At 42.0% G+C, this 13626-nt stretch overlaps 1 protein-coding gene across 1 annotated transcript in view; it reads right to left on the bottom strand.

Moving 5' to 3' along the window:
- DPP6 (dipeptidyl peptidase like 6) overlaps positions 1 to 13626 on the bottom strand; it is a 418950-nt gene that overhangs the window by 146071 nt on the left and 259253 nt on the right. Inside the window, exon 4 of the mRNA XM_075045285.1 lies at positions 1289 to 1383. Coding sequence (XP_074901386.1) covers positions 1289 to 1383 — 95 coding nt within the window. The remainder of the gene's footprint in view (positions 1 to 1288; positions 1384 to 13626) is intronic.

Raw genomic sequence — 13626 nt, 5'->3', positions numbered from 1 at the left:
GGACTATCTTGTAACACTATGCTTTTCTTACAAATGGCAAAAATTAAAACCCAGGGGAATAAACAGAAGCCAAATGGAAGCAGTTTGATTTCAACAGACCTTGACATTAAAGAAAGCCAGCCCATTCCTTTACCTTTAGCAGAATTGTAAAGAAAGAGGTTACGCTCTGGTAAAAGAGGATTGCTTATGTGATGTAGCAAAGGCTGAAGGTTAAATGGCAGCATGTGAAGTTTAAGGTTGGGTCCTGCAATAACAATTCAGTGATAAATTCTTTGTCTCATTAAAAAAGAATTAATACTGTACTTGAGCTTTGTATGAGTCATATACTCATACTGCAAAATAAAACCAACCTGGAATGTGTTTTTATAGTTTTCTTGTAGATTTACTTTTAGCTTTAAAGTTTCTAAAGCTGTTTTCTGCAGATCTTGGGTGATTAAGTCTCTGTGAGCCATCCTCTGCTTTTGTAGTTTTGCAATGATACAGTACATCAAAAACATCTCAAGTTAATCAAAACATTAGGAAGGTACTGCATAAGTGACAATTTTACCAGGACAATGTGATTCATATCTCATTGTTGGAGCAAACATGAGTGTATTTTACTTCAGAAATCAACTTCTTACAGCAAATATTGAAAACACTCTGACATTTAATGTACTAACTTCTGTCACAATGTTGGCTTTATCTACTACAAAAAACAGTGCTACAAAACACTTTCATCATTATAAATAACACTCTGTATCAGCTGTGAAATTATTTTCTTTTCATTTATCTTAATAGCCACCTACTAACTTCTTTGCCCAATAACTTCTTAGGGTTTCTCTCATATGCAACTCCACTTCCATTCATCAACACTATTCATTAACAACACTGAAATTACATTTCAACCATTAGGCAACAAAAATCAGCAAATCCACAAATTAAAAAATAAGTATATGCATGGAGAAATGTGGAAAATGCTACCAACAGACAGTAAATTACATCAATTGTCTTTTCTATTAAGCATGCAAAGACGAGAATTATGCATCTTTCAATTATATATGATATGCAAGACTAGCTTCAAATATCTATATGATGCCTTCCTGTAGTATGAAAGAAACTGAGCTTGCAGAATAATAAGAAAAGCTGGAGTTCAATTTCACATTATCAGTCATTGCGTAGCCCATAGTATTACCAGTGTATTTCTTCTCCTTGAGAATACACAAAGTTGAAACCCAAGTAATTTTCTGCTTTACTGATCCAACTGCAAGAGAACTGTGAAATTCTGCTACTCATTATAGAAAATACTTACAATTTTTTTGTTTTCTATTAATATTGTTGAATTGTTAGTTTCGACATTCCTCAGAATCACTGTGCCATTCTGGTTTCTATAAATGAATTCATTATCTGCAAGGAGGAAAAGAAAAGAACATTAAGGAAACCTGAAATTGTCTGTTTGTGTAGAACCTAATTATGGACTTGAACCAAAAGTACTGCTGGCAACTTCCTTCTAAGGAACACTGATTATTTTTTGTAAACGCAGCCATTGCTGTGATGTTAAAGTGGCTTCCAGGACAGTCATTAAACAACATGGTTAGTGTTTGCCACATGTTTATTCTGCCACACTTTCCCAGAGCTGAAGGAAGAGGGTGACCTGTTTTGAATGTACATACACAGCTTGCTATATTGTTAGTGTAGGTAAGAACAAGGTCAAAAAACATTCTTTATGCTTAAAGGTTTCCAAGATCCTCAGTCTCTGTAGGACTTTAATAAGCCAGATGCCTAGAAAGTCTCTGACAGTTAAAGGCAAATCACCTTCTAACAAAGCAGATTCTGGAACCTAATTTTGTACACATCTTCCAACTCAGCCATTTGTCCTGCAAACTCACACCAGAAGGACGTGCATGCAAAGAAATTGGCATTTTCACATGGAACAGGACAAGTCAGTTTGTCCCTGTTGCACTTTGGGACTATTCCAGCACTCAGGACATCTGGACAAGGACAAGAATCCCCTCCGGTAGCTGCTGCACAGGCGGGAAATAGTCTCCAGCTCTCAAAGCTCAAAACCTACTTGACAGAAAGGCTGGGGTAGACATGTGAAAGAAACTCCAAATGAGGGTTGGGTGGCAGGTCAAAAGTTCAGGATGAAAAAACATTACAACAATAAAGGGTTGTCATCTTGTCAGATGTCATAACCTGAAGTTCAAGTCTGATCAGTGCTTACATGCACTGCCTCACAGATAAAACATAAAACGTTAAGTCCCAAGCACACTGCCGTTAAAAGATTCAGCAGCTTTTCTTGACACAGGAGTAGGGTTACTGGGTTTTAGCAACCTGGCTAAACTAAGATTGAGAACTGATGGATCCTTCCACACTTCTGCCTCCAGGTTCCGTTAGGGAAACAATTCCTCATTGCCTACCCTCACTGTGGCCACCCCAGGGTGGCTACCATGGTGCATCCCACAAGTGTTAGGGCCACACGAATGGTTAAACATTACCCGTGGGTTGTCCTGGCATGAGTCAAAGGTGAGTTTAAATCCTACAGGGTCCGTACAAGCACGTTGTAACCACAGACAGGTGCGCGGTGCCTGGGTCACCATAACCTGCTGAAAACAACACCGGACCCAGAGACCCAGTTCTTTCAAAACTTTGGTGTACAGACCCAGCGTACTCCTTCCTTATCCATGTTTCAGTCTTCTTTTATTTCTAAGGTAGTGATGACAATCCTCATCACAGTCATTAACCATCTTTGTAAAAGTGAAAGTGCAGACGAAAAGCTTCCACACTTTACTTATTATGATCAATAAAAACAGTCATCTCCTACATATCACAGTTTTACATGTAAGCATAGGAAGAAAAAATCTTTTCTGAGATTGAGATGAATCAGTTTCTGTGAGGCCAAACTGTTGCTGCAATATGGATGATCGTCTCCAGACAACAAGATGTTAGAGACTTAAGATTCTCAGTGTCCAAATCACAGCAGCAGCCCTTCAGACTCATAGGCAAACTTCTCAAAGCATCTCTTTCTTTTAATTATGGAATAAATTTTATCAGCACCTTCAATCCTGAATAAAAAATGCAGGATCTGAATTAGATTAAGACTTGCATTTGAGAGCAGAATAGTGAAGAGAGTTTCTGTTTGGATTTGACAGTATTAAAAGTTTGTCATTAGTTCTGGAGTGTTGTCCAAGGGCATGGCATTTTCATAAGCATGCCTGATTATATTCAGGACTTTGAAATATTGCTTCATAGAATTTATGACTGAACAAACTAAGATTCTTAAACCTGGGAAAGAACTGACGGAACAGAACTAGGACAGAAGTCAAAAAAGTCATAAGCAGCATGGAAAAGATAAATAATGAATGCTCGTTCCCTGCATTTTCCAAAATAAATATTGGGAGGCACTAAAAGACACCAGCCGGTGACAGGTTCAATACAAATAAAAGAGATTATTTCTTCACAAAGAAGGTAAACAAGCTGTGGAAGTTACAGACTCAGACTAGAGCAGGTGCCAGGACTGCATGTGGGTCCAAATAAGAATTAGAAAAATGGAAGAAAAATCCACCAAAGATTGTGGTCTTGAGGGGAGACACTTTTCATTAAGCCCTTGAACCTGTGATTGCAAGGGACTAGAAGCATAGCCTGAATTACCATCCTGAGAAACTCACCTGCTTTTTAAAATCTTCCCTAAGCATTTGCTCTTGTCTGGGGCCAGACACCAGAAGAGATGATCTCTGGGGTCTGATCCAGCACTGACTTATTTACAACTTTAACTTCTAGCCTCTGTGTCCAGATCCTTAAGAAATGCCTTTATGCCAACAATTTAGGAAGTGATACGATAAAAGGTATTAATGCTTCCTACATACCATGCCTTTACATCCTTAGGCCATTAAGCATGGGTGAAGCATCATTTGTTATATGAGGAAAGTATACAGTCCAAATTCTTATTTTCAGGTATTCTAGAAATAACAGGAATAACTAAACTGAGAGACAGAATATTACCTAATTATCAGACATTTTGAAAAAGATTACTGCTTTAATAATCACCCTATGTCAACAACACAGAATGTTTTCCAATTACATACTAAGTTCTAGACAGAAAAATCATATTTTAAATATGGCCACCAAAGCATTTGGATAATTGTAAGCCTCTCAGGATATTTCCTAATTACAGGAAAAACTAGCAACGAAACTCAGCTCAAAGTTCAGTGCACAAGTAAAGTAGCTTATTAATCTAATGAGTCTGTAGGGCTGTTAATATTTGGTAGCTGTTTCTTGAGCGTTGCGTGAACACGTGGAAGTTACATTACTGCCCGTAATGGCATTGCTACTAAACTTTTATTGCTCCCCAAGCTCCAAAAAAACCATAACATTTTAACAAACTGTGAAACTTCAAGATGATTACACAGAAGTTGCTCCAGAGTTGGAAGCAGGAGATGAAAGACTCTCCCATTATTTGTTAAAGTGTAACAAGTTTAAAATCAGGTGCTAATCTGCTGCATGTACTTCTGGTATGAATAAGGAAGAATAAATGAAGCAGCGCTGATTTGTTAGGGCTGTAAATCTTGCTATTATATTCAATACAAGCCATCAACACAGCATCTGAATTAATGAACAGAAAATTGGTCTGCTTAAGAGAAGAACAAATTGATCTGCATTATATTCCAAGCAAAACACTGTGAGGTTTAGCTGGTCTGTAAGTCGTATTATCTTAGTCCTCAAAAGAATCAATGAATAATATTCCTGGACTTCTGTTTTGAAGTGTGTGATTAGTTCCAGTGCAAGAGCATTTATTTAAATGGGACATGCCTCAATCAAAGACAAAAAGCAATGCAGCAACCTCTGTCTGTAATGAATTCTGTCCAGCGAGCTGATGAGAATTTGCAGCCTGATTTATAGTTGTCACCACAGCTGATAAAGGTCATCGCTGCATCTCATTTTTTATACCTGCCTTTCTTTGGGGCTGGTGTTCACTGTAAATGATGCTGAAAATTGTAACTTTCAGGCCTAAAGCCATTTATTCCATTTCTTCAACAGCAGAGTTCACTTCGCCAACTCCTCCCCCTCTTTCAACTTCCAGGAAATTGTCTGGTTGGTAGAATATATTATGTGCCTGTGAGTGTAGACACAGATATGCAGTCACGCTTAAAAAAGTGACTGATTACAAAAAGCAGTGATTACTAGAAATAACGGAGCAGCCTTGGTGCTGTAGAGAGTCAGTGTAAAGGAATGAGGGAGCCTTGGCAGTAATTTTTGAAAAACCTGCTAAGCAGAACGGGTGAAATCCGAAAACGCAAGACCAATGATATATTTGCAGTGTCAGAGTTTCCCAGCTTCTTTGTACACAACTTTCTTAAATTCGGTCAGGAAATAAGTACACAGAGAAACCAGATCTTGTGACAGGGAGCTCATGTCCCTTGCAGTCGCTGAGCCCTTGCCAGGAACAGCACACACGTGGGTTTGCTTCGCCTGGCAGCTCTGCCCACTGGCCTCTTGTTTAGAGTGAAGCAAGACAAAACGACAGGATTTTTCTTAAGAGAATAATGCATTACGCACTGTGGCCTCAATGCAGGTTTTGCATTTTCAGGCATGCTACCTTGCCAACCCTTTCCAAGGTTCTACCATCAGAAAAGGCACGGGGGTCTCTGGAAACTTGCCCGCTGGTGCTGCCGTGATGCTGAACCCAGAACTGGCAGTTGAAAACTCAGGAGAAAGATCATGAGGCTGTCACTGGTATCATTTGAGGACCCTGAATCATCAGTTCAATATGCAGAGGCAGCCTAAACAGCCAACAAAACGCTGGACGCCATCAAGACAGCAAGACAGCATGGTTCATTTGCCATGATATAAAACAAGGGAGTACAAAAATTCACGGACAACTGATAAACTGACAGATATTAAAGGAAGTAGGCAGGATATATCATCTCTCATCCCTGATGCAGGGCTGCTTCATTATGGACCGCTAAAAGGGGCCAGGCTCAAGTTCAACATAGCATCAGCTATTGCCGTAGTTAGAGACCCAACACTGGGCTAGAGGAGCACTTGTCTGAGCCAGCACAGCTTGTTTTTACATTACTGTGTGTCAGACTGGGCACCAGACTAGATAGCTCATCACAGTGGACAAGAAGGTCTGGGACAATTTTGCCTCTAGAAAGAGTAAGTTTGAGTGCTGGCGGTGCAAAGGAAATGAAAGAATTACATCCAGCTGCAGGAACACAGATTTGCATTAGCGTCAGTGCTCGTGAATTTATGGCTGTACAGCTTCTCTGATGAGACTAAGTAAGTACACGCTATCAGAGATGAGAAACTGGTTTATAAGATAATAGCAGGACCCGCATGCTTTTGAGAATTTTCATTATTTGTCACAGATTATGGAAAGCAGAAAGCAGAACTATGCAGTAAAAGATGGGAAAGAATAAGAATTTAAATCCATCTGCAAAAAAAAAATAATTAATGAAATTAAATTTGTCAGTTTAGCAACTGACAAATGAAAAGCAGAGAAAAAAGGTTATATCATTCACATGCAGCAGGTCAGCCGTAAGAGTTAATGAAAGGCAGAAGGTAGTATCAGGACTGTTAGGAGAGCTTCAGTCATTTAGAGCCACAGACTTAGAGGAAAAGACAACTTCTCAAGTCCTGTAGTTTCAGATCAACAGACATGAAACATAATTGAATGAGTCTTAGTCTGATGAAAGTCAGCATCGGGGGAATTATCATCCTCAATCCCTAAGATTAAGGGAGATTGGTGAATAAAGGAAATGTAAGTCCTGAAGTTGTTCTGAACCATTTCAGATAAATGAGCCTCCAGATACCAGCATGACTGGCAAGGCTGGCAAACAAATTACGCCGTGTCAAGAGAGCAGACGGCAGCGTGCCCCGTGGGAGCGAGCCCGCGTCGCTCCGCGGGGACCGAGGTCACGTCGCACCGGGCCCACGTGCGCTGCCGGGATGGAGCTCTGCGCTGGCACGGCGAATGTCACGGGGCCGCCAAGAGAGGACGGGGCACCGCGCTGTTATTTCTCATCCCTGCTGCTGGAGGAAGGTCCTTGCTAGACCTCACCTCAGGCGCGACCCATGGCAGCTGGCAGGCAGTTTGCATCTGATGGGCTTTACAGCGGGGTTAGAAACCCTGAAAGAGTCCTCTGAGCTTTCCAGAAGTGAAAACACCGCATCCTATTCAACCCGATGAAGCCAGTTACTGCAGCTGGAAACGAGTCAAGAGCCTGATGTTATCACCCACACTCTTCCAAAGAAGAAAAGCTGTTGTGGGGGTTTTAATGACCCAAAGCAGTCAGAATTTTAGAATTTTCTCTTACATCTGAAGGATGAGTCTTCCACCAGCCCTGCAGCACTGCCCGCCGCAGTGCAGGGCAGCACTCAGCACTCAGCCAGGCTGAGACCCCTTTGCTAATGCAACAGCAGCGCCTGAACCAGCCGAGGGTTTCTTGGAGTCCTCCCAGGCAGGTAGCAATCAGACACAACTGGTTAGCTCTTAACGTCTAATAAGATAACAGACAGGAAGGTTGCAACAGCAGGACAGATGATTTTTTTAGACAGAGTTGGTATTTTCACACTGGCAACGGCATGTACTACAAGTATATTCATTTGGAAAAATACATCAGGGTGAGGCAGTGGAATTAAAATGAAAAAAATTCTCAGCTAGCTTAGCAGCCCAACAAGTTTTCTGAAGGGCCAGGTGAGCCCCAGCACAGTGGATGGAGACCAGAGGTGGGGAAGGGAGCGGGTGTTCCCCTCGGGTGGGTTTGGCCATGTCACAGCCCTCACTCACCCCCAGCACGCACACGCCGGGGCCAAAGAGAAGGGTCTGGCTGGAGAAAGCAAGCCTGGACTATCCACAGCAGCACACAGGAAAAAAAAAAATAAATACTGGCTTGTAGTGATTACCCACATTTGCAGGACTGGGGGGAGGCTGCCAGTTTACACTGAAATACAGTATGTCTCTGCGGGAACAGCGTCACGACCGAACCGGGTACCCGGGCAGGCTGTGGGCTCGGCAGCAGGGAATGTTTGCCGCTGTGACTACCAGCTTTTAGACCCGCAAGCCAGCTCACACTCAGCAGAGCCCCAGGGGAGAAAGCAGCCCATCAGCACCAGGCAGACACGTTAAGTGCAGTCATCCACACAGCTCACGTGAGCATCTCCCGTGGAAAGTAAACCGTAGAGAACTTAGGATTTCCTGTCAAGAAAGTGCTTTCTGAGTGACACAGGGGAGAGAATAGGACAAGCTGAGGTTAACAGGCTGCTGTGCGTGGGGTCAAGACCTTAAAAAAAACCCTTAATCCTGCCAGATGCAGCAGAAGCACAGGCCTGCTATCTTCAGAGACTGGTTTTGAGAGACAGAGCCTGAGATTTTGGGAAATAATGGAAGCAGAGAGGAAAATGACAGAACAGGGTAAATTCACAGAGGAAATAAAAACTGTCAGAAAAAACTGGTAAATATTAACAAGAAGCACCAAAGAAGAGGAAAAAGGTTGAGCATGATAAGAATGGGGAGAAGGATGAGCACAGACAGGCTTAGAGAAATACTTCTCTTACTTTGCTTTCATGAAAGGGGAAATTGTATCTTATGTAGTAGGCTTGCAGGATTATTGACCCACTTAGAACAACATCTGCCTAACTGGAGTCACATACCTTTGCATGACAAGGAGAGTGATCCTCCCAGGATCTGCACTCCCTGTGGCAGGTATGGTTTACTCCTCAGAAAAGCACAGGGAATAGATTTTCAACAAATGGTAGGGCGATGCACGCTCACTAACTGCCTGTGAACCTCAACCACATGGAACATAATGCAAAATAAAAGCACAATCAGTCCCCAGTGGAAGCCTATTCAGGTGTCCAGACAGATGCAATCCCAAATTCAGGTGGAAAAGAAGACCATTGTTATGCTGCGTTTAATACTATGATCTGTTGTTCTTTCAAGACACACTGCAGTGCATCTATTTGGTATTTATAGCATGTACCCATAAACCGAATCTGAAATTCCCTCCCCAAAGCAGAAGCCAAGCTTGTTTTGATACCGAGCTGCTTCCCAGAGAGAAAATGCAGGGAAGGCTTCCCATCCCCTGTCCCCGGGTGCTGCAGTAAGCTGGCTCTGGGATAACAGAAAGAGAGGGAGGCAAAGATCACGAGTGGTGAACGGCAACGAAACCCCATCTCCATACCCGCGGCTTCACCCCACCCTGAGTGAGAGCTGGTCCTTAGGGATGGTCCTTGCAGACCTCGGCACTTGTCACTCATCACAGCCCCCTGCCGCCACCCTGCCTTTAGTCTTCAATCCACCTGCCCCCACCAGCAACTCCTTTTTCTTCAGCCTTGCTACTCTGCAGTGCAGAAATAAGTAAAAGTCTGTTATACTTCATGATGCTGATGCAAGGGAGCAACAGGGGACGGAGAACAGCTTGCCTTTAACAACATCGCTACTGCCTTTAATTCCAGGAGACAAGTGAAATCCCATTTTTATCTTTCTGGCATTATGGGTCATTATCCTTTTACTGTTTCCAGAATTTTTTTTCACATGAGAGGCTGAAAGGAAAACTTCTTTAAATAGGTGATTTACTGTAATTTAGCTAAATGCTGTATAACACATGCATTGGTACATTAAGTAAGTGCAACACGATAGAATGTGCTTTATTATGCAAGAAGTGGTTTTAATTGCTCATCACCTCAACGCAGTTGCACTTGGTGCACCAATATAGTGCTTTTACAGTAGTACCAGTAAAATAAAACACAATTATAGCTCAGGAAAATTCCCATATCAATGTGCATCTCTAGCAGGCTTGTAAATTAACTTGTCAAAAGCTCGAAGAAGGTTGAGTCCTGGGAAAACTTAAAACTATAAAAATTGGTAATGCCAGTCTGTTTCTCTTCTTTGTCTAATCCCAAATCTTTCAAGATCCAAACTCAAAAAAAGCTTATTGAACCTCATTGAGAGAAGACCTCAGCACCAAGCCTGAAATGCAGGCAGAGCACACCTTTGAAATTTCAGTCCCAAATTCGAAACCAGGTACAATTCTGCTGCTGCCTCTCATTTGCGAGACTGAACTCCACTTCAAAGAGCCCCAATCTGGGAACCCTGTAGGCTCAGATCATGGCTTAGTGGCATGGGCACAAAAAGCTGAAGTCCATGTGAGAAACAGAGAACTTGTTTCAACTTCAAATAACTCCTCTTCCTTGCTTCTACCTGCTTTTATGACACATGGGGGGGAAAAAAGAGACACACTACAATTAGGAAAAAATGGAATGAGAAATCCTCTGGACTAAATCCATTTTGACTCCATCCAGGGCAAATTATCCCGATTATGAAACTGCCGCAAAATCCTAACAAGAACAGTAAAACGTACATCTTGTTCCTTACTGCCCTCAGTTTATCTCTCTGTAATGACTTACAGTGGTGTGGGGACTTTGCACCACACTGAGCTGACTTAGACGTATTCCAGAGCTGAGAAATCTTCCTCAAAAATTCTCTGCCATCTTCTTTTCCTGTTCAGTTGTGCTCTTCAAACCCTAGATGTTATAGCAGGAAAAGTGCAGATGACCCTTAGGTTACCCGAGCCCAGACAGCTGGAGATACCAGATTATACTGATCCCTTTGATTCCCTGCCAGAAACTTCCCACATTCAGCACAGGCCAAAAGCAATTTAACCCCAAACAACTAATTTCCCAGGAAAGAGTCCCCGATGCCTTCATCCACACCCCACCTATTCCTCATGGTTTCACTAGGCATCCAAACAGCAAAACAAAGTGCAGGCAACAGGTAGTGTCAATCAGCTTATCCCAGCTCTACAACGTGGCCGATGTGGGTGGCACAGCCCCAAATACACAGTGGCACAGATTTTACTGGGAGTATAAAACCTCCAGGGCTTCTGCCATGGTAGTTGCTAGCACATATGAGAGTCCAAGCCACCATTCCTGCTAGGTTGTCCCCACCTTGCCTGCTCCGTGCAGGTACGTTTGCTCCAAGCACTCCCTATTTTTCCCCCAGGCCAGTGCAGTATCGTCCAACGACCTCTCTCTTCTCTGCCAAACACACCAGGTCTTAGTTGCCTCATTTATTTGGCTTCACGCAGGGGAGTGTCTAACTAAAAGTGTTATGTGTAAATGTAATAATCCATTTGACACCAAGAAAAAAAAGGAATCCATGAATAAATTTTCATTAAAAGGTGACCCCACAGCTTGCTTTCTTAATTCCTCTGTGTATTTCCTTGCCTCCTTCTCTTTGCTCCATACCAAATTACACTTGATAGTGGTCATGGTGGAGAGAAAGAACATATAAAGAGGATTTTTCCTTTTCATTATTATTATCGTGGGCAGAGTACCGAAAGTTCACTACAGACTGAATGAGATCTTTGTATATTAACAAGCAAATTTGCTGTGTATACAGCTCTGGATAAAGTTTTAATTATCTTTGTGTGCAATATTTCATGATCCCTTTTATGCTACTCTATAATTTCAGATGTGTCTGGCAAAGTATGACTGTGCTGAAGTCTAACTGTCTGGCAGAGCCATGGCCATCACCCTGACTTCAGGCTTTTGAAAATGAAGGTGGGTAAGACATGAAATCCAACATCCTACACACTTTGGTTACTGGTCCATGATTACTGGTCTTGGACTGGTCACAAGAGGGCACCATATTACAGAGCCGATGGAAACACTTGCAACACTTGCAAAGAACCATTAATAAATAATTGGACACGATGCTGGGCAGCGGACGTGGCAAGGGACGGCACCTGGAGGAGAACAGAGGCTCCCCACACCCAACTGCAAGGGAACCGCTATTGGAGGAGCAGTTTGCAATTATACATACAATCCCATCATCTTTAAACTAACTGATGAGGGAAAAATCAGTGTTAGCTAAGTAAACAGCTTTCCCTTAACATCTCAAATCAGTTTGCTTGCAGTGACTGGGCCAGCTCCTGTGGGGACCCCCATAGCAAACCCCAGAAATGATTCCTGAATTTATTATTTCACTTTTTATTATATCTATTCCTCTCTCCACCAAGGAACCAACCTTGTGCATCCTTTACTGTCCTGTGTGATGTTGGTCTTGAATCAGCAGTGGTTTGCTGCTAAGAGGGCAGACATGCTGATGCAGGTGCTCAAGCAAAAGAGCCAATACGAACACCTGGTTTAAGTGCGGTGGATCAAAACCGGCTACACCAAAAGAATGCCTGGTCCTTTCTTGAATCCTGGTCAACCTTTTGTCCAAAAATATCTTCTCAATGGGTTTTCAATGGCTTGACAACTTTCAGCAGATGGCATTCAAACCAAAGAATGCCCTTATTCAATGACAAGAACTTGACTTCTTCATATTTTTCTTTATTTTTTATCCTTACATAATTTCTTTGTTACTCAAGGCAATTCTTCTTTTTATCATGCATTTCCATGCCTCTGTCATGGTCTTTATCCTTCCCTGGACCACATCTATTCCCACTACAATCTATCTTTTTTGGATGGAGTAACCCAAACTCACTGCAGTGATCAAAGTGATAATGTCCCTCAAACTGGATAAAAACATGTTATTTTCAGTTATTTTCTCTCATGAATATAGTCCAATATTGTTTCCCCTAAAAAAGTTGATTGCAACAGAAAATTGATTATATGTTCTCAGTTTCCTGCCCTAGGAGAAGGAAAACAAATATAAAATCTGGAATTCTAATAAAATCTCTCCTGTTTTTCATACTCGTACTATTCTGGCTTCATAATTTAGCCATTCTGTGCCCATTAGAAAAAAAAATAGGGAATATTACAATTACTAGTATATAACTCTACTTATAAAAAATATCTTCCTTTGTGAGGCATTAAAAATAGAAAAGAAATAGGGAATAAATGTTAAAGGTTAATTTGTTTTAAGGCCATATCTTATGCATGCTACTGAGTTTGGTATCAGCTAAATGTTTCAAGCCAAAAGGTAACAGTAAACTCTCACGAATGCTGCCCCTGAAATTAAAACCTGGAAGAAGGAAAATAAGGAACACATGGAACAAATATATGTATGTATGCATATATTCTTGGTGGTATTTTAAAAAACAGTTTTAAGACATTTTTTATGTCACAGTTCACAGCCTGCCCTCCCACTAGGAAGGAGAATAAGGAAGTAAAAGACACCTCCAAATTATTAATAAGGGTCCCGGCTTGTGCACAAGCCTTCCAAGAAATATGTCTTGTAAAACGAGCCAGTCCATCAACCGAAGCGATAATAAACAGCAGTGAAAACAGCTCCATGTGGCCCAGAATATGTGCGTTAACCCTGTTATGGTGCAGATGGGCCAGCTCAGCCCTGGCTGGCTCCGCTCTCTGCTGATGCTGCCAGGCGGGTGAGCAACCAGCGCCAGCTGCAGGAGCAGGTTTTGGGCTCTTGGGATGGGCTCTTGTCCACTAGGAAACAGGAAAATTGACTGCTGAGCAGAGAATAAGTGTTGATGAGGGTGATAATAAATTAGACTATTGGAAAAATTTCTGGATGCTTTGTCCAGGCAGATTTGGTGGATTTTATGTGTTTGTCCAAGTCTTGCTGGTTCTTCTCAGACTGCCTGAAGGTACCACAGTATTCAGATATTACTACAGTGCACGCATGGCAAGGCCAACACTTCCAAGCAGCACCTGGGCTGACTTACTCTGCATAAATGACCA

Source organism: Buteo buteo, chromosome 2, assembly GCF_964188355.1.
Source record: "Buteo buteo chromosome 2, bButBut1.hap1.1, whole genome shotgun sequence".
In the NCBI taxonomy this organism is placed as follows: domain Eukaryota; kingdom Metazoa; phylum Chordata; class Aves; order Accipitriformes; family Accipitridae; genus Buteo; species Buteo buteo.
This window is presented reverse-complemented; position numbering and strand designations above follow the sequence as displayed.